The following is a 20,130-nucleotide window of genomic DNA, read 5'->3' as shown; positions in this document are numbered from 1 at the left end:
CGATTCGTTGGTACCCATAAAACCACAACCAATGTCTCCTACGAGGGGGGCGGGTGAAACGCATTGACCATCCAGCCCAGTCAAGAGTTGATGGGCTTATTTCCACCACATGACAAACTGATTGTCAAACTGCAAGGTCTCACCGCCCCTAGTAGTGAGGCTGTAGATGCTATCCCAGGCGATTCTCCAAGGCTGTCGGAGGAAGCCGGTAGCGAGATCCTCAAGCCCAGCCATCAAAAAGTTGGGAGCTTGTGCAAAATTTCAGCTCCGGCTCTCTAATTTCAGATCTCTAATTTCAGACTCCATGAATTGTGTGAACCTACCACTGGGGAAATCCGGCTCAAATTGCACAAACATGGTGTGGATGTCGTTGAACCAGGCAGTTACGACGAGATGAACTCCGCTGACGATGATGCGAGTCTTGACTCTGTTGGCCCAACCGTTTCCGGCCCTGAAGTGGTCGCTCTGGTGAGAGGCAGGCCAGACTAAGAATTGTGTCAGTGATAAGTTCCTACGTGATGAGTGTAAGGTGCGCACCTCTGGCTTCGAGCGAGTTCTCCTCGGGGGCCTTGGCCTTGCCTGCAGCAATGACGTCTGTCGCGGTTAGCTTACAGTAATATCAGTCGTGGTGATTTCCACCTTTGGCGATGAGGGCATCGCGAGCCTCGAAGGATTGTAGAGCCTCAACGCTCACAACAGGGAGACCTATTATTAGATTACTTTAGCAGGGGCTCTAGTTGACGTTTTACCGCGAAGACAGCAGTGACGCGTCATTTCAGATTTACTGACCGTTGATCTCTTTGACGTCCTTGGACCCATTGTCGGCGACTGCAACAGGGGACGCTGTGGCCACGGCCAACAGCAGAGCGAGAGCACCTGTGAGACGCATTGTGGAATTTAGAAGAGTGAATTATCTAGAACGATACTGAGCGAGAGTGAGAGTCAGAGAGAATGAATGTTTGACGAGGTATGAGATGGAAACGTCAAGAACTTCTTGGGGAGTAGGGGCGGACTTTAAGTAGCTGTCTGGCAGTCAGTATCAAGCCTGATCCCAAAGCCGAGAGACACTGCCGTGAAAGGCCAAAAGCGCAAAGTGGAATCAGAATGTGATGCTTTTACAAAAGTGCCTAGGCATTGACCATTTGAAATGTCTCCGTTTCTTGTATCTCCAGATATCTTCCGCGTTTGAACACTCGCCACTGTATTATCAACGCAAGCCCACGTTCAGTAGCGCGAAGCTTGACCGGCAGAGGGCGCAGGCTTCGGCCTCCCACTCTGCTGTCGTTTGGCCCTATTGGGAAAGTTCTTAATCTGTGAAGGTTGTATGTAGTTCGTTCCACCACGCAGGCGGTCTAGCAGGAGCCTTCACACTCACTGGCGACTCTTAGCAAGTTGAGGTCACAATGTGCTTGTCTAGGGACCTAGGCTATAAAACAAGCTTTTGGACAAGCCTTTCCCGCCGGCTTGTGGGCCTTCCAGAAGAACGCCCACTGAGCCGAGTTACCATCACGGCACCAAGACGCCTCTGACAGGTGGCCCTTCGTAAGTAAGTACGATAACGAAGATGCCGGAGACCACGCTACTTTTGAGCTCTACTATAGTACTACTTACTACTTTGGGTAAACTCTCCGAGTCTACACACGAGGTAAGAGTGTGTTGTTCCTCGAGGCTGGTAACTGCATGAACTCAATTACTGTTTAATACTTCAAGATGCCGCCTCGTCGGTTCCGCCGAGAGGTCAGGAGGCACTCTCCGTATTAATATTTTCTTTCAAAATTCTACAAAATGGATTGAAGAACCCTAAGCATTGCCTGATTAGGATAGAACTGCATGATCATTGGGTTCACTGATTCCGCTCTAAGATACCAAGCTTTTGGCCTTAGATAGTATCCGGTGGGATACTATCGGTAACATGTGGGATGGTTCTGAGCCTTGGTATGGGAAAGCTGAGTGACAGTCGCCTAAACCTCGAGAAGCCAATTACGGTAGCATAGTTCAATTTGACTAGTGCGATGATAGTCCAAAGGCAAAGAGCCAGACCGGGAGGAACAGACTTTTGGCTTCGGCAGCGCACATTTGTGATCTCGACAGACCAGTTGAGGCTACCTATCACGGCAAATTGGGTTGACTGAATAAGTACCTAGCAAATAGACTATAAAATGGGAGACGCCAAGTCTTCTGGGACAGTGATGTAAAACCCCATCGCCCTCATCTTTCAATCCAAGTACACAGTCCTACTCCTTCAACTCATTCCACAATGAAGGCCACCGCAATTCTTGCACTCTTGTATCTGTAAGATGTTCCCACCTTGTTGCTTGAGTAATAGTTGACTTCGTATCGTAGCACTCCTCTGGGTGTTTCGGCCTGGATGTGCAGCTGTTATAAGAAGAGCATCCCCGACCTGCACGCTGCCTATCACTTTTGTCAGCCCGGCTCCGGCCATAAATACTGCGTCAACAAGGCGACCAATGTTCAAGCGGTAAGGCGTTCCAAGCAAGCGGCTATAAGTACCGTTGCAATGCTAACACCTACAGTGTATTATGGGCGCGCCCATCACCACAGCGAACTGCGCCTCAAGCTACGGTAGTGATTGGGTTGCGGAATGTGAACACTACACTGGCGGGTGCCCTCCTGGTATGACTGAGCAGTAAGAGCTAGGAAAGGACCCGTTGCAATGGATGTGAAGTTACTTTAGAAGAAGGGTTGCGAGATGCACCGTAGAAAAGTAGGGGACATTGTACCACGATATGACAGATTTTAATGACTTTGATGCTGCGACCTCGGAACCATCTCAAGACAGCGCAACTCCAAGGCCGTCCAAACGAACGCAAGGAAGCCGCAAATATTGAACCATTCGATTCATAGAACACATCGAGACTCTTTAGCAAATTGAGCCTGCGCATGATTGATGGCTTAAAGGGTGATAATCCCGATACTTTTTTCGTAATAGCATGTGGCTAAGCAAACCACTGGTAGATAAAGTAAGAGATTCTACAATGATTACCTCTCGAGTATATGGTCACCTACATGTCGATGCTAAGGACGTCAAGTCTCTGATATCTCTACATCGTCATTCCACCATGTCCACTTCATTAGCAAAGTACCATATCTTTCCGCCTATATAATCCGAATGTGTATTTCGACTCTTGGCGGCACTAGGCCTAAGGCTTCACGTTCGTCTACAAAGGGGGGCTGTGGTTAAGCCACATTCTTATGGCCCCTTCTACCTTGTGTTACCAGATACTATCTTTATCTTGTCCACTATCTTTGCAGACTTGGGTAAAGTTCATGAAGAACGCTACTGTCGCGACCCAACACGAGGGCCCAAGCCAAGATCTCACGACAGCTAGGCTCCGACCAGCACAGTTCGACAAGAAAGACGGCGTCGCTTATAGAAGCCAGCTTGTTCTCGTCACTACAAATCTACCATCTACTTCACCCATATCCTATATCTTCCTTCCCAGGGAACTAAAACATTAAGAAGTCAGTACCATCACTAATACACCATTCTCACCATCCGCACTCTCCCACACACATAAAAACATCCCGCCTCTCGGCGACCCCATCCCGCGAGCAGGGGCACACCGGACCCGAATCCGTCTTCACGATGGATACGTGGTACCCCCATACGTCTATGTTATGCGACACGACGACCCCACTCGTCTCGTACAACCACCCCAAATCCGAAAGCGAAAACGACGTAGTACACACTTGACCGTGCCTGAAACCGCGGATTGAAATGAACAACCGACCAAGCCCTTGGAAAATTGATCACTTGATTATAGTGAGTAATGAAAGGCCACCGTCGTTGAGCATTCGCGGTCGCGATCGCGGTCGCATGGCATGGGATGTGAGACTGAGAACTTGAGAATGGTTATTCCGGCAGATGACACTGGTGGGAATCCGGGGGATCGCTCCGGCGGTGAAGGGGCGTCCGTGCTAGGTGGCGGGGTGTTGAGAGCATCACTCATCTAGTAGGTTGACTAAGGCATAGTACAGTCACAGCATGAGAGGGAACAGTACGAAGTAATGTGTGAGCAATGGCAGGTTATTTTGTCTTCCCATGCTACCCTAACTAATCAAGCCAAATGGCCGAACGCTTCTGCTAAGTGACTGCGTCCATGTTCCCAACGCCCATTGTATGAACCGGTACCTATTGTGTCACGAACGAGTCGATGCTTCAATCAATCTCAAGACTCGGTTCCTCAACTTTTGTCCGTCCCAAACCCAACCGCTACCGAATATCCTCGCCTGGCCCGTCAATACCACGCAGCGTACTGGGGTAATTGAACAGGTCGGGGATCCGGTGTACACCATTGATATCATCCACCTGAAGCGGACAGAGACAATCTCGTGTCATCTGGTATCATCCCAATCCAATAAAGCAAGTATTCGATAGCCCGTATCCCTCTAGAACCCCTAATGTCGTGTGCTGGTGGTTCTGGTCCTCTACCGCAAAAAGACTCGACGAGAAAATAAAATGACAAGATAATTCGAAGCGCAATGACAGCCGCTGTTGAAGGTCAAGAGTGAAGTTGCGAGCGAATTATGCATTAAAGGAACTCCTTGTATGCAGATCGTTCCTGAGTACCCATCCGAAAAGGAAACTCGTACCCTCGACGCTGCGTTGAGCTCATCAAGAATGGGCAACGAATGAAAGACCAAGAAAGCAAGGCTGTTTTGTTTGTTTTCCCAATGACCCCCGAAATACCCTTCGTATATGCTCGGGAAGTCGTGTAGTCGAATCGAGGGTCATGGATTGTGAATGACTCTTTGAACGCCTCCCCGCGATGCCATGGCCGTCCCTGGCCCTTTGGCGTCGAATGCCATTAAACGCCAGTGTCCGAAAGATGAGCTGAATATTTTTTCGTCCAAAAACACAATCGAGAAAAGTCAAATGATGAGACCGCGAAGGCGAACGCGATTACATGGTGGAGCGAGCGATGCCGTTAACCCCTAATTGCTGTTGCCGCATGAGTCTCGGTATTGAATGGAAAGCGCTCCTGCAGTTGCTGGGCGTACGGAAATTCATTTGGCGACGTACCGGCGAAAGGGAAGCCACCCACCGAGGTCGAGGGGGAAGCGGACCTCATTGTTGCTGGGGTGGTAGCCTGACTCGGACGTTGGTTGGCGGGTCTCTCGCTTTGCAGAGGTTGACTGAGTGGAGATGAGGCTGGTGATGCACCGTAGGATCCCAGGTGCTGAAAGTAGGGGTTGGAATCGCGGAGGTGGAAGGCGTGGTGTTGGGCGGGTCCGGCGTGTTGAGCTTGGTGGACCATGCTGGGGCTGCCGTTGGAGCTCGAGCTGGTGCTGTTGGATCCACGGGTCGCGAAAACATCGTCAGCTCCGTCAAACTTGCCGTTCCTCAATGTGCCATCCTTAATCTGCGGGCTGGACTGCTTGGAGCCGAACTGTTGATAGCCAAGGTCAGTACATGCTTTTTGGGCTGAGAGTGGGCGATCGGTGAGGGTCGATGATGAAAGGGTCGGACATGGATGATTGTTGGCCAGAAGTACGTACAAAGCAGTATTTGTTGACCAATTCCTCGTATGATGACGAGGCAAGGGAAGGGTTGGGGGAGTCGGTGCCAGGGACAGTGGGCTGCTTGACAACCGGCTTGGAGACAGGGGGAGCGGTCACAGTCGGGGCCGGCTTCGCCTGCTGGGGCTGTTGCGCGGGAACGTGAATCTTGCGGTGGCTCTTCATATAGAGACCATCCTGATTGCGGTCCTTGCCAATGGTGTCCTTTGCAGCCTGGACAGCAGCAGTGAGGGAGGCACCAAAGTCGTACCGGTTGGAGAAGGCTTGTCCACTGGGGGCAGTCAGCCGGCTCGAGAGGTTATCGCTAGCCAGGTTGCCGGTAGACTTGTTAATCTTGAGGCGAAGTCCCGCGGTCGGGCCTGACTCGCCCAAGTATTCGTGAATGGGCTGGTCAAAGTTCAGCTTGGACTGGTTGCCGAAATCGTCGAAGCCGACAGGCATGGATTTGGGCCGAGGCGCCGAAGAAGGGCTCGAGCGGCGGTTGCTACGGGGGAGCGCCGGGCGGCCAGCGGCGCCCTGCAGGCCTCGCTTGCCGTTCTGGGGCAGATGCTTCTTGCGGAAATCGACCTGGAAGTTGGTGCCGTTGTTGTTGTCCCAATACTCCTGACCATTGACGTTGTACTTGATGCAGAAGAATAGCGTCTTCGTCTCGAGGTTAGCCAGGTCGGAGAGCTTGATGCTGAACGTGAATCGGTCCTGAGCGACGTGGTCGTCCTGAGCCCGAACCTCATGTGAGTATTCGGCACCAACCTCCGAGGTCGTCTTCCAGTAGTCCAAAGTGAATCTGCACGTAACGTATTTCTGGAATGCCAGGTTGGCAACTGCGACGGAGCCCAGCAAGTTCTTTTGGTCGGGTGACAACCAGACTCTCTCGAGGCGGACAGGCAGGGACTTGCGGATGGGAGTGTCAGCGGGGTGGTTTGCCGTGACGATCTCCCACTCAAATGGTGGAGTGCGGGCATTCTGGCGTTCTTCCCCAGGGAAGGGGTACTCCGTATCACTGTCGTAGGCATCGACCGGCGAGGACCCAGCACTGACAGCGAGTGGTCGATCAACCTGGAGGAAATGACGAACATGTTCGAGGTGTGAGTCGAAGTGAACGGCCTTGGAGAATGTCGGGGTGCCAGGCATGCTGGATGGCCTCCTGCGAGCAGAGGCGGGCCTAAGTGCTGGTCTGACGAGCTCTCCAGACTTCTTTCGTACCATTGGCGGCTTGTTCTCGAAGTTGTTACCGTCTGAATCGGACTCTGAACCGGTGATGGAAGCCGACTCCATTACTATTCTGGGCTCGGTGCTAGACCTCACATGGTTGACGCGACGGGCGACCGTCTTGGCGAGGGCGTCCAGGGAGCTGGTACTAAAGCTGGTGGGCAGACCCTCCTTGGGGAGGTCTTCCTTGGTGATGAGAGATAACGCGGGTTGGTCGAGCTTGGAGCTGGTCGGCGAGGCTTCCCTCTTAACGGGTATTTGGCTGATGATGTCCTGAAGCTCCTTAAGATTCTCAATCTGCCTTCCACGCTCTGCAACGTCCTCCTCTTCGCTTCCCGAGTCGGGTGGTGAAATGATGGCGCCCTTGGGCATGCCTCGCTCGTCTGTCAGTGGCGGCGGTGATTGCCTCACACTGCTGCTGTTTGTGGCCATGCCCTTCAAATCGTCCGACGTCCCTGGTGGTGTAGGTTGGTCTGAGTTGCCATTTGCCGTGGGAGCACCTGCTGCCGCCGCCGGCGTTCTCCTTTGCTTGGTGAGGTATGATGCTGACCTTGGTAGTGACGGTCTTGGGCTGGACTGGAACGAGGAACGTCTGCTCACATCGGGCGACGACGGCGCTGAGCTTGCTGGCGATCGGTGGTGGGAGGGTGGTGTGTAAGGCATTCCCGCGGTTGAATACGGAGAATGTGCTGTATAAAGGTGTGTGTGGTGAGGAAATTGGTATCGTGCGCCCGGCACGGCGTAGGTGTGGCGGCCCGAGGGTAGTGGCGGAAAAGCAAATAGGTATCAATTCAGCGAAGAATTAAGATGGGAGGCGGAGCGGCCGAGGAGAAGCGACGAGACGCTGGTGGGAAATTAGGATTTCTGTGTTATTGGAAGGTTCCCGTCAGCTCTGTCGTGGCCATGGGAGGCTTTAGGATTATTTAGTCGGGTAAGAAAATTGGTTGTGGTGCATCTATTTCGATGACTGAACTGGTGAAGAATAAGGGAATAGATCGAGGTAGAGAGAGTGGGAAAATTCAAGGAAAGAAAAAGAAGCTAATGGCTGTAGCGTTGGTGGCTGTGGAAAACGCAATTCCCACGATAAGAATCAAGAACAGGTCGAAGGAAAGAAGCAAGGCTGAGAAAAGTGGTAGGGCTGTGAAAAAAAAAAGAAAAAAAGGAAAGAGGTAATGATGACGAAGGTGGTGATGTATTTTTTTGTTGTTTTTACAGGTGTATTACGGGTTTGTGTAGAAGTCGTAGTTGACCACTTACATGGAGGGAGAGAAAGGTCGAGTCAAGGAAGGCGGGCGACTGTCGAGTTTTCTGCTCTGGCAATGTTCCAGCAACAGGGCAAGAAACTCCCGTCTGGTGTTTGGTGACGAGGAATGTCGGTAGCTGGGGAGGAGGGTCCCGTGGAGATGTCGTCGAAGCAGGTGGAATGCAATGACGAGCTGGGGAAGGACGGGGACTCGAGTGTCTCGAAAGGAAGAAGGGGCCGATGGGATGCTCAGGCGAGGCGATGAGACGTCCGTACACAGTGGCTTGCGACGTTCGTGGGGATCGTATGGTCGGTCAGGTTCTGGGTCGAGCTTGACTGATCAAAAAGAGGTAGAGGGTTTAGGAGACCAGCCGAATAGGTGCAAAACTATGGGGGTCAATCCTTTCCTTCCGTGCCTTGGGTCGTGAGAGAGTTATGCCGCTGACTCTCTTTTTTCGGTTCTGGTGTCTCGTTCTTGGACACGGTGATTGGGTCTGTCCGTGTTGGAATTCTGTTCCTGCTCTTGCTTCGGGATGCAAGTGTCGTGTGTCAGGAAAGAAGCAACAAGAGCAACTGGAAGTTGACTATCTCTTGAGACGACTTTTTTGTGCTGTGGATGTTGAAGATGTTGGCCTTTGGTGTTTGGAGCACACAAAGATTGGAGAGAGAACAAGCTGGTGGGCGGCTCCGGAGGGAACGGAGTGGTTTTGAATGGCGAGCGAGTTCCGAGCACCGCAGTCCGCGCCCAGTACAAAGTACCTCAGCAGAGCGTGGGAGACTGGGGGGGGGGGCCGGTAGCCAAGTGTGTGTGGTGTGGTGTGTGGTGAGTGCCAGTAGTGGTTGTGTGCGACACCACCGCCGCTCCCAGCAAGAAGAGACAGGGAACGAAGAGGAAAAAGCTACCGGTACCAGGCACCTCTCAGTTCGGGTTGGTCTGGTCTGGCTGGTCTGGTCTGGTTTGGTTTGGTCCCAGCACACCCACGGTGCCGTGCCACGCCCCCAGCAAAAAGAGACGAGCGAAAAGACTAGGACTAGGACCAGGGTCAGCGGTGGGCAGCAGAACAGAGCGGCGACAGAAAAGCGAGAGCAGCAGAGCAGAAGGTGAGAAATGCATGCGATGTGTGACAGACGGCAGCCAGCAAAAGCAGCCACTTTCCCACCTCTCACTGCACACAGATATCCGTACTCCGTGCCTTCTGGTTGCTTGGTGGGTGGTAGTATACACGCCCTCTGTTCCCAGGCGGCGGGAGTCGCAGTAGCACGTACCTGATGGTCAGGAGCATCCCTGCAAGTGCGACTGACGGCGAAAAAGCCCAGAAAGACCAGGGTGGCCATTGGGGGGTGGTCCTTGGTATGGGCGTGGACGTGTTCGGTCAAGCAGTCAAGCAGGCGAGGCCGGGGGGAGCACCGGGGGTGGTGGTGGTGGTGGTGGTGGTGGTGGTGGTGGTGGTGAGGATGTTGAGTGTGGGAGAGCGACGGAGAGAAGACGAAGATGAAGAAGGTGAGGAACATGGCGCACGGCTGCTGCACCTCACGGCTGCTGCGAGGATGAGCAGCAGCAACACTTTGTGGGGACATCAAAGAGTACGTACTCCCTACCTTGTTCATGGCACTGGGGGAAGGAGGGGGGAGAGAAAAAGGTTGGGGTGTGGCTGGAGCAAGATTCGACGCTAAGGAACGCGGCGGCGACGGGGTGTGGGGCCCGCCAGACCAGACCGAGAAAGGAAGAGCAGGAAAAAAAAGAATTGGGAAAGAGCGACCATCCAGCAAAAAACTAAACAAGACGAGGCGACACTGCGTGGGATGGTGGCACGGAGACGGCAAGCCGGCTGGGCTTGGGCTCGACAATTGCTGCTTGCGTTGAGGACTGACCTTACAGAGAGAGTACTGAACATCTCACTTAGGTACGGATACCATTTTACGTGTCTGCTATGGCATGGCACGCAACCTGGCTTGGAATTGCCTGATTGTAATCGTCAACCCATCCATCCATCCATCCATCCATAGCTACCCAGAAGATGCACTCGGGCACTCGAGGTTCTCCAAGAGTCCAAAGTACCGTCTGCAGAACATGCTCGAGACAGCAAGGTATCCATCCTATCCTGCCCGGAGCTTGCTGACGATCCAGGGCAACTAAATCCTGCATGTCCATCACCGCCGCCAACACCATTTGCTGCTTATCCCGTTGTTGGTCGTCCGCCATGGAGGAAAGTGGAGGGGGCCGACCTGCACGACACGACAAGTGTGCTCTGCTGCAAGCTACCTGACACTGACGGTCTTGAGCTTTACCAGCAAAGGTGGGGAATTCCATCTTGGCCATGGAGAAGTGAGAGCCTGAAAGGACAGAGAGAATGGGATGGCGTCGGCGTTTGCTCTTGGTGTTGCAAGAATGGTAGAATAGCGCCAAAGGAAGACAGACCGAGTATCTGTATCTGTACGTTGTAGGTACGGATACTCTGTAATTATCTGTAGGCGCTGGCAAGCCTGGCTGTTCCAGTCACACCCTCCCCTCTCTCTGTTACCTACCTACTATAAGGTACCTTAGGTTTGACGACTTCTCAGCCTCTCGTTCGCCTCCCGGGAGCCCCTTCTGCCACAATTCGACCAAGTACTGTAGATTGGCAACTGGCCCAAAACTTGGAGAAGCTGGAGGCGGAGACGACGGCGGCGGCGGCGGGCTGGCTTGGGAGGCTTGAAGATGCGGGTGGTTGACTTCAGGCCTGGTCTTGCAAGTTGCCCGGGCTTGGTTCGCATTGCATCTGGATCATGCCTTTCCTACCAGTAGGTATGTAATTAGTTCCTTGGACGGATGAAGAAACATGTGTGAGATGGATGCATGGGTGTTTGGCCACTGGGCAGAATCTCTTCTAGATGAGCACGGCAGCTTTTGCTTCCTTTGGACAGACGGCAGATGTCAATTGGAAGGTGGGATGAGAGACAAGACAATTCTCGCTCTCTGAATGTCTGTTCCATCTTTCCCCTCCTACCTTTCTTTCTTTCCCGCAATGATCGATGGCTGCTACCGGCCGGTACCGTTGAGGCCGTCCCCCCTCCAGTATCGAGGGTTTCTGAGTGCGGGAGGAAGGACGTTGAGGTTTCCGGTAGAGTCAGATCAGATCAGCGATGACCGGGCCCTGGCCATCCACCCACTCCAACCCCCCCCCCTGCCTGTCATATCCATAATCTCCATGCCTGGCACTCCGTACAGATTCGCCTGGACAGATATGCGATTGCTGAGCCAATCCATGTCGCGACGACGCGCAGTGCGAGGTGCCGAGAGCGGACAAAGGTTGAAACATGAAGTCGCTGGAGGAGAGCAGGGACAGGCGGCGAAAGGTGAGGAAGCCAAGGTTACGTCCGGGGAGAGACTCGTAAGGCAAGGTAGGCTGTAGCAGGGGCGAGACGGGAGGAGTAAGCAGTCCGGTCTGATTATGCTGCCGCTTTGGTTCTTGGTTCTTGGTTTGCGATTGTGGTGGTGGTACACGTCTTCTCGGTCAAGAACTCTAGACTGATCAGTGATGGGGAGCAAATGACAGCAGCAGAGCAGTTGCGCCACAGCAACCACACACACACACACAGTACAGGAAAGAGCATACCGGGGTGACTAATGGACAGTACAAAGTAGGTAGAGCGAGCATCTTTGATAGGACAGGACGGCTTGAGGGTGGGTCTTCCATTTTCTCTCCTTCGCAGGAAATAAAAAAAAAGGAGCGGAAAACTTCAAGATGCGCTAGCAGGGATGAGAAGAAAAACGTACCGACTGGGTCAAAGGTGAAAGAAAGAGACCGGGGGCAGAAACAGGGACAGGGTTCCTAGTCAATTTAGCGTTCGTGCTGATGTAAAATAATGGTCCCATCATTCTCTCATCAAAGAGCATGACAACCCGCAGCAGCAGCTCTTACTCAAGAGACTCAAGACTCGATAGCTTCGAAAGTGGTGGCCGTTGGTACCGGTACTCCATAGCTAAGGTAGAATCGGGGTTGGAGCCTGTCTGTACGACACCACTGCTGCAGAATGGCCTGAGGTTTCGGTTCCCTCTCAATCAGTAGATGCCATAAGTTACGGATGGAGTCGAAGAAGTCGGGGAGCAATGCAACGTTGAGAGTTGTCGGACTGGCATCGGACTGCTCATGCCGCAATCGTGCCCATAGAAACTATTGGCCTATCCTATGCGTATCCGTAGTTATTACTGATTGCCTGTCGAGAGTATACATCTTGGCGCCATGTGCGGAAATCGGGAGTATCAGGTCTGTTCTTGTCTTGCTCCAATATCGACCGACAAAATGGTAAGAGTTGGGACGATGAGAGTGTCTAAACTTGGCATCCCACCGCATAGCAGAGCATCGCGACGCATCCAGTCGGCTCAATTTCGCAGGTGTTTGGAGGACTGAGGCAGTTGACGATCAAAGTGTTTGCGGCTCCAGCCGGACATTTGTCTCGAGAGTTGTTGGCCCGGCACTATCCCATACCTGCCTCCTTGAAGTTGTATTAGCCTTTTCCTCAACAGTCTGTATCCGTAGCACCGTGTCTCGTGCTTGGTGATGCTTTCACCTCTGCTTGCTCTAGCTGATTTTGCCCCAGACCATCGAGCCGCCGTTTGGCCTTGAGCGTTCTCAATTAGCTTCGCCATGTCTCGAATCTCGTTTGCATCAATGGCCGCCATGCCGCGGCATACCTCATCCCGTACGGGAGACGCTGTTGGCAGGGTGGACGGTATGAGTGGAAGCTGTTTCCATCGTCATCGAGCCGGGGACGGAGATTATGGCGCCCTCTTGTCTCTCACTGCGAAGTCTTAGGTGCGTGACTTCCCTCCTCTCCCGGCTCTCGCTTGCCTTCGGCACTGTACACTTGACACGGCCCCGCGTTACTTTCAACACAGGGCAGAGGGCAGCAGCGACCAGCCCCAGTCGGCTCAGCCCAGGCCAAGCGGCCCAGGCCCATGCCGCAAAGAAAGAAGCGAAGACGCAGGCACAGACCGACGCAGCCAGGCCGCAGGCGAGCAATGGCAGGCACGGCAGGCACTGAGGCAGGCAAGGAAGGCATGGGTTCGCGTTTTGGAAGCAACGGCCCTGCCCTACCTGCCTCTGCCTGCCATTACCCTGTCCCTTCCTTCCATCTTGTCTGCCCGGAGCCGGAACTGAAATTTTTGCCCGCGCGCAGACCTTGCCGTCGGTACGACTTAACCTGCGCGCACTGCTTGCGACACCCAGGACAGGCGATAGAAGGGACAGGGTAGTCTCGTAATAGACGAAACAAGCCCCAACCCTTCCTCCAGTACCTGACCTAGGTATTATCCCCTAGCTCAAGGAAGGAAGCTTCCATTGTCATTTCACGATGCTCGTTTGGAACACACACGGATGGGGAACCCAACTCTCAAGCGCAAAAGATCCGGTGAAAAAAGTTCGCAAAAGTTTGGGTCGTAGGAAAGCATGATGTCATTGTTGGTTGAAATTGTCATTGGCGGCAGGTACACCTACCATCGTCGTCGCGTCGTCCGCCCGCTCTTTCTCGCTTGACTGGGCAGTTAGCTTGCTTCCCTTGCCTCTTTTGGGTGCGTGCCTGCCTCGCAGCTAAAGGCGAAGACGCAAAGCATCGTGAGGTTTTAAGTGGGGGAGAGGAGCTTTCCATAGAGGTACTCCTCATCGAAACAACACTTCACTCCCACTCCCTCTCCCACTCACGATCCAGCCACACCACGACGTGTGGCCCACGACGGGTGCACGATTTCTCGGGTCGCTAGCACTCCCTTTCTATCCGATTCGGCCCACGATCCGTTTCTGCGGATAGCCAAAGCCGCACATTACATCACCTTCAAACGTTTGACCTTATCTCGACCACTTCGTCTTATCACAGACGTTTGACCGATATCTTCCAGGTTCCTTATGGAGTTCGTTATCAGGAATCTCGAAACCACTACGCTGCCTGCCTGGATGTCTTCTGTACTGAAGGTGTCATTCTGACTCTTGTCGGGCGAGGTGCGTCTCGGTCGCGTCTCACTGTCAGCATGCTTTCCTTTTCGCCCTCTGCTTTGTCTCTCTAATTTCACCACCGGCCTGGTTCACAATGCCATCGACTGTCGCCGTTGTTGAAGGATGGACGTGGTCACGACTCGAGTAATCATTCGATATCGGCCCCAGCCCTGCTCAGCTTGAACTTTATCAATGATTGGGGCCACCCACCTGGGGATTCTGGGAATACTTGACCCGCCGTTGACACGCAGCAAAGACGAAAAAAGAAGGAAAAAAAGGCTCCAGTATCTGCCCCCCGCGGCCCCGTTCTGATGATCTGATCGGCCGGCGCCCGTCCGCAGACAATAACGGAGCGAAATAAGGCCATGCCCCCGGGTCCTCGCCTGAAAGCAACGGCGACACGAAGCAGAACCAATGGTGGAACCATCACTCGAGACACTGGACGAAGATGGGGGATGGGAACATGGATGTGAAAGACAAGGAAGGGAGAAGCAAAAAAAGACTGGCACAGTGGTGAAGGGGGGGAAAGCGATACCAGTTCGGTCCACATTCCAACCTTTTCCCACATTCCATCCACCATTTCTCCAAAGTTGTTGTCCCCGCAAGTTTGCTCTGGAACTATTCTCAACAAGGCCGGATCCATGACAAACATCAAACACTCCTGCGAAAAGCTTCGTTTCCTTTGGCTATGCTATTGCTTTGGGGGCCAATCTCCCATTATTGGAATGCAGTTAGAATGCAGTTGGAAGCAGAAGCAGGCCAGGGACGAGACATGCAGAAGGGCCAGAGTCAGTGTCGGATAATACCTATTGCACCCTCTTTTTCTTTGGGTGCGGGTTTATTCTTGATGGCACGCTTGTGTTTTGTTTGCGCTGTGTCTTGAGAAGCGCTAAGACGACGCTGACCCGCTCTGTCGCTGATGACTGATGAATCCAGGGAATTGTGTGTCAGAAGCGGTACGAGTACTCACTAGTGTGTAGTCAGTCACTCTGTCAGCCACAGGTTGCAGCTGGGCTAGGGCTGGCGATAGCAACGACACCGATGCCGGCATCAGGTTATATCGATGGTGGCCGTTGGCACGAGCTACCCTACCGGCGCCTGGTATGGAAGGCATGAACAGTGTTGATGCTGACGGTAGTAGTGCAACTACGAGAGCTTGACTACCTATACCGAGTCCCGTATGCGGAGCGGCTGCCTGCATTGAGAACCAATTGTTGCATCAGCCTCTGACTAGAGACATTGGCTCCCACGCTCCCTACTGGCGGCAACGGCGTGAAGAACTTTTTGTCGTCAAAATGTCTCATTTCGGCCAAGAAACGGCCGGGCGAGGGTTGAGATCTAGACCAGCATGCTACCTGTGAATGAGTCGCCCAAGTCGACACAGAAATGGCGCAGACGCATTGTGGCACTCTATCGCGCTGCCATTGGCGATGGTTGCATTGGCGATGGCGATAGCAATGCATTTTACTTGTGTTACTGTTACCGCTCTCTTGGACACGACTCTTACTTCACTTACACTGCTGGGGTGCTCTTGTGCATCGGCGATGAGCGGAGCATTGGGAGGCAAATGCTTCTCACAAAATGTCTCGCCAATTGCAACGACTGATGCTCCTTGCAAAGTGCGTTTCGATTGGGGTAAGAGCAGGCACCGCTACGGGCATTTGGCGGCTCAAGTATTGCCCCAGAAAGAACAGACGAAGCGCGAAAGCGACAGCAACAACGCAACACGCACGCAATCACGCACGGAGCGTATTCTCGGAGTGGCCCGAGCTGTCGGCAACAACTATCACTGGATGCGCAGACGCTTCATTGCAGGATTGTTTGTTGTTAACCTGAGTCCGACACTTTTGCTATTCGCGGCGTGGGTTAGTTTCCCACGTTGACGGAGCATTTGCATTGAGGTTTTTTTGCTTCCTTTCTTCTTTCTTTTCAACTTCTCCTTAATCCACCTGAATCCGTATTCATCATTTGGAAAGTGGGGACCGGAAACCGGGGGCAGGCCGCAGACCATTGGGATGGGATTTTGGCCTGGAACTCACTCTTGCCCTCGCGAGTCGCCGCAGCACCGCACCTCCCGCATCCACCGCACCCGTATTTTGGGAAAGGACGGAGACGACGGAGAAGGAACAAGTGGGATGGAGTATGGAGTACGTACCCTCCTTAGACGCGGAGACGACGACTGGATGGGGGATGATTCAGCAGGAAGGAGATGGAGTCGTCCTTCACCATTTTTACCGAAAGGGAGGGAAGGAAGCATGACTGACCAACCAGCAGGCGGTATCGTGGGAAGGACCCAAGGCTGTCATCGCAAAAAGAGAAAAGGAAGGAGGGACAGCTGTGTACCTAGGTAAAGAAAGAGCAGGGGTGAGTGCCCCCACCTGATGGACTCAGTCTAGCCACCCCCCACCAAAAAAAGAAACTCACCAAAGAAAGGAAAGAAACACTTTGAGCCTTGAGGTTTTTTCCCCCACCAAAAAAAAAAAGTCAGAGTGAAGTCAATTCCCGCTGCAACATCACATCGCCCGCACCGACCGCACTCCACCACCCACATCCACATTATGTCCACAACCACAAACCATCGCTCATTCACGGACCTCACCGGCACGGACTCTCTTTTTTTTTCTCTCTCTCTGGCGCGCGGAGATGCCGCTTACTGCTCCTATGCTTATCCATATCCATTACCATCGGCACCGTGTCACCTCTACATACCAGCCAATACCGTAGCACCGGCTGCTTGCTGCTACACCAAAGTCTACTACCGTTGATACAGTCCAAGTGGGACTGTTCCGGACAGGGAATGCCTTCAAACAACGCCCAGCAAAGCAACAAGCATGCAGAAGAAACGCAACAAGGCGTTGGCGCACTAGAACCAGCTGTCTTTGGCATCTGTGGAAACCATCACAGAATCGAACGAACGCTACACGCACCCATCTTCCAGTCATCGCATCACCACATTCCATCATGTGTAGTACTATAGCAATTCCGCCCGTCGAGATATTCCTCCATTCAACTTTCAAACGCCTTCACCCTCACGCCGCATCATTTCGACTTAACCAGCAAGATCAGGTCCACATCCAACCATGACTGGCATTTTCTCCGTACAAACGTTCTCTTTTCTTCTCGTCCATTCAGTGGTATGCTGCAGCAAACGTTGGGCCTCTTAGAGTTGCAGCTTAAGAGCTCTGCCATACCACTGCAAGGTCGTTCCGCCACACTCTAATATACTGCCGTCGTCATCCCAAGAGTCGTCTTCGCTCAGGGCGGCTTCCAAGCTTGAACCGACCCTGAGGAGTCTGCGGTCCAGCCCGCCCGCCACTACGAATCCCCAGCACTGCTTTTCTGGTTGATGTGCCACCCTCTGGATCCGAACACCGGCACCGGGGCCACTGGACGGGCATCCTCCCTCACCACCTTCGTCTTCACCGGATCAATCTGAGGTCTCGGTCAGTAGTAAGAAGGACAACCTCCACACGATATTGCCGCATTTTCGGATGCCGGATGTGCATCCAATTTAACCGCTGTACCGCTTCGGGCAGGGACCTATCGAAATACACAGTCTCCCGCGCTGTGGAACACTCCGTGTCTTTCGTCTTGACTTTTGTCCTGTCCAACAAGCGATAACCCCCACTACGAGTACAACAAGAAATCAACACTCGCTCTTGTCGTCGCCTTTGGACTCTGGATTGCCAGGCAGCCTCACGTCTCCCTCAGCCGATGGCTTGCGCGCAAATGCAGCCCTTTCTCAGATCATCCAGTTGTACGGAGTACGGATCTCCACTGGCCCATGTTCCCCATTCCCACTCACATACCTAAAGTACCTACATCCAGCATCCACTTCTATGCTCACCTCCGGCATGGAGAACGGAGTCGGGGCAGCGACTGCGAGCACTCACAGCATGCACTCGGCGGTATGCAGCAAGGCATGGCTCCGGCCAATGTGACGAGCGGGAGCCGCAGGGGCTGAGGGCCAGTCATTGAACTGCATGGCCTCGCTTGAGGCGTAGAAGCCCACGTACGCCACCGCCGTAGGTCCAGCCAAGCCCCTTCACTTGCTTGAGCTTCTCGCAGAGCCACTTCTGTCACAATCGTTTGGAAGGCAGAGAAGCATCCATCGTCAATCAACTTTCGGCCTTTCGGGGACTTCTTCGCCCAGGCCCAGGGTGTACGACATGGGTATCGAACGATGCGAATCCTCACTGACCCCTTTTCAAATTCGTGCAGAACGCCCATCGACATCTGAATGCGCCATGGCACGCATGGCAGGATCTCTCTGGTGGGGAATCGCTTCACCAAGAGCTCCATCCGGCTGCGCTTCAGCTTTCATCGCATCACTCAAAATGACAATCCACCTCGCTCTCAAATCTCGCCTCTTATGGATATCAGCAAATGTGTCAAACTATTACTCACAGCTTGCATTCTGGGGAAACATGCGCGAGGTGCCCTTGGTCCTTTGCCCCTCATTTTCCTCTTATCACCTTCTCAAGCGCAGTGTCCACTGTTTGGCATGGTACGTCGATTATCAATCGTATGCATTCACTCGACTGATGCCATCGCCCAACGCTCACCTTTCCCAAACTTGGCCCCTCGACGGTCAATGAATGCCGGATCATCCCGGACGATATCACCCAACACCAACAAGCACACAGCACAAAGCTAAGAGCGGCCGGCGACTCAAGGGGCTGCATCTCGCAGCCAAGCGCCTTGTTAGCGCCTCTGCTCTATACACCGTGGTGAAAATTCGCGGTTGCTTGCTTGCTTGTCTTGTGTGCCATCACCCAGGCACGCCTTGCGCCTCTGGGCTAACGACACCTCCCGGGCACGTCTCACCGCGTCTTGTTATCTTTGAAGTCGCAATCCGAGATGCCCAAAACGTACATCGTTTGCCCCTGATTCGCTAAGCAGTCAAGGTGCCCCCTGCCACGCTCACCTAGTCGCCCATCAAAAGATGCTCATTTTGCCCCTGCTCATGGCATCTCAACAAGGATCTCATCATGGCCCGCCCGTCACTGAAGCAGCAATCCTCGAACAAAGCACGCAAGCCATTGTGCAAGCCACACCTATCGGGAGCCGGATGGCGGGGCACACTTACATCCTACGCAGTAGGCCGGCCTCCATCTCAGCATCCGCCATCTCAGCATCCGTACACGGGGATCGGCGTTTCGGTGGCCGTCTGTCAATCAACCGGCCGGATACCTGGACGGCCCGTAGGTGACGGCGCAAGGTAGAGTGTGGCATCCCTCTTATTATCGCTCGATCCTCAGAACTGCCTCACTCGAATTACCTCGCTACGGAAATCGTTCGGTCTGACGTAGAGCTTGCGCGATGCACGATACCTCCTCAGCCAATTACGGTAACGAAACCAACGAGATCCTGCGGGGTGACGAAAGGGATTGCGTCAAATACAATGGAGATGTTGAATGATAGCCCCAGCTCACCCATCTGTCACATCAACTGATCTGATGTTGACTGCGAAGAGACTGATGTACATCCTGCGCCCTTGGCTTCTGATAAGGGTCCCTTGGTCCTGGTTGCGAGTGCAGACCCGAGACGAAGCCCGAGTCAAAAACCTCATCCCGAGGATCAGGCAATGATCTGAGGGCACTCATTCCATATCACAGTGGCGTCTCTGTCATTTTTGGAGATGGCGGATGGCGCATTCCCACCGCACGCAGTCTAGCTACCCACTCCGCAACAGGTCCCCTAATCCAACGGGACCCTACCACCTACCGACCTTCATGTGCAGAGGACCCTGAAGTCTACCTAGCTGCAGTGGCCGGCCACCTTCTGGGCGAAGATCGACGCAGAAACGGAGTCAACGGCTTTGGATACGAACTGTTTCCAGTTACCCTACCGCAGTGCGGATAACTCGCGTGCTCGCTTGAGCTTTGCGACCGCGGCAAAGTCATCCCCATGATCGCCGACATTATGGACCACATACAAGACTGACACCATTGACCCACGTTTGATAACAACGAACCGATCATGATCCATCTGATTGTATCGAGATGCGAAGCTGCAACATTGCAGTAGGAGAACGCAATCTGGCCTTGAACCCTGTCTTTGCACATGCTTGATGCGCATTCCAGGGAATTGCCGGCTGTGAGCGGTGGTCTGATGGTTTACCAGGATCATCATATCATCCAATGTTGATTTCTTACAGCTTTGGAG

The 20,130-nt window shown here is 53.4% G+C and overlaps 6 protein-coding genes across 6 annotated transcripts; 3 read left to right on the top strand and 3 right to left on the bottom strand.

Annotated features, from left to right (window-relative positions):
* Window positions 1–96: 96 nt before the first annotated feature.
* BDZ83DRAFT_750284 (uncharacterized protein) lies at window positions 97–889 on the bottom strand (the record flags this gene model as incomplete). Its single annotated transcript, XM_060513904.1, has 5 exons — window positions 97–248; window positions 324–485; window positions 538–594; window positions 640–705; window positions 790–889. The coding sequence occupies 5 exons, from the start codon at window positions 887–889 to the stop codon at window positions 97–99; spliced, it is 537 nt and encodes a 178-aa protein (XP_060367065.1).
* A 1,368-nt stretch (window positions 890–2,257) lies between these two features.
* BDZ83DRAFT_750283 (uncharacterized protein) lies at window positions 2,258–2,651 on the top strand (the record flags this gene model as incomplete). Its single annotated transcript, XM_060513903.1, has 3 exons — window positions 2,258–2,292; window positions 2,344–2,479; window positions 2,535–2,651. The coding sequence occupies 3 exons, from the start codon at window positions 2,258–2,260 to the stop codon at window positions 2,649–2,651; spliced, it is 288 nt and encodes a 95-aa protein (XP_060367064.1).
* Window positions 2,652–4,674: 2,023 nt separating this feature from the next.
* On the bottom strand, window positions 4,675–7,417 carry BDZ83DRAFT_226155 (putative phosphatase regulatory subunit-domain-containing protein). Its single transcript, XM_060501771.1, has 3 exons — window positions 7,301–7,417; window positions 5,521–7,205; window positions 4,675–5,411 (listed from the first exon to the last, which is right to left on the bottom strand). Exons 2-3 carry the CDS (start codon window positions 7,180–7,182, stop codon window positions 4,950–4,952), a joined length of 2,124 nt encoding a protein of 707 aa, XP_060367063.1. The 5' UTR covers window positions 7,183–7,205; window positions 7,301–7,417; the 3' UTR covers window positions 4,675–4,949.
* A 1,064-nt stretch (window positions 7,418–8,481) lies between these two features.
* BDZ83DRAFT_226204 (uncharacterized protein) lies at window positions 8,482–9,445 on the bottom strand. The gene has a single exon (XM_060501772.1). It carries the CDS (start codon window positions 9,326–9,328, stop codon window positions 8,543–8,545), a length of 786 nt encoding a protein of 261 aa, XP_060367062.1. The 5' UTR covers window positions 9,329–9,445; the 3' UTR covers window positions 8,482–8,542.
* A 5,500-nt stretch (window positions 9,446–14,945) lies between these two features.
* On the top strand, window positions 14,946–15,921 carry BDZ83DRAFT_226112 (uncharacterized protein). The gene has a single exon (XM_060501770.1). The coding sequence runs from the start codon at window positions 15,324–15,326 to the stop codon at window positions 15,843–15,845; it is 522 nt and encodes a 173-aa protein (XP_060367061.1). The 5' UTR covers window positions 14,946–15,323; the 3' UTR covers window positions 15,846–15,921.
* A 3,032-nt stretch (window positions 15,922–18,953) lies between these two features.
* BDZ83DRAFT_649851 (uncharacterized protein) lies at window positions 18,954–19,827 on the top strand (the record flags this gene model as incomplete). Its single annotated transcript, XM_060510320.1, has 2 exons — window positions 18,954–19,183; window positions 19,581–19,827. The coding sequence occupies 2 exons, from the start codon at window positions 18,954–18,956 to the stop codon at window positions 19,825–19,827; spliced, it is 477 nt and encodes a 158-aa protein (XP_060367060.1).
* Window positions 19,828–20,130: the final 303 nt, after the last annotated feature.

This window comes from Colletotrichum acutatum, assembly GCF_030867785.1.
Source record: "Colletotrichum acutatum strain CBS 112980 chromosome Unknown BDZ83scaffold_27, whole genome shotgun sequence".
In the NCBI taxonomy this organism is placed as follows: domain Eukaryota; kingdom Fungi; phylum Ascomycota; class Sordariomycetes; order Glomerellales; family Glomerellaceae; genus Colletotrichum; species Colletotrichum acutatum.
This window is presented reverse-complemented; position numbering and strand designations above follow the sequence as displayed.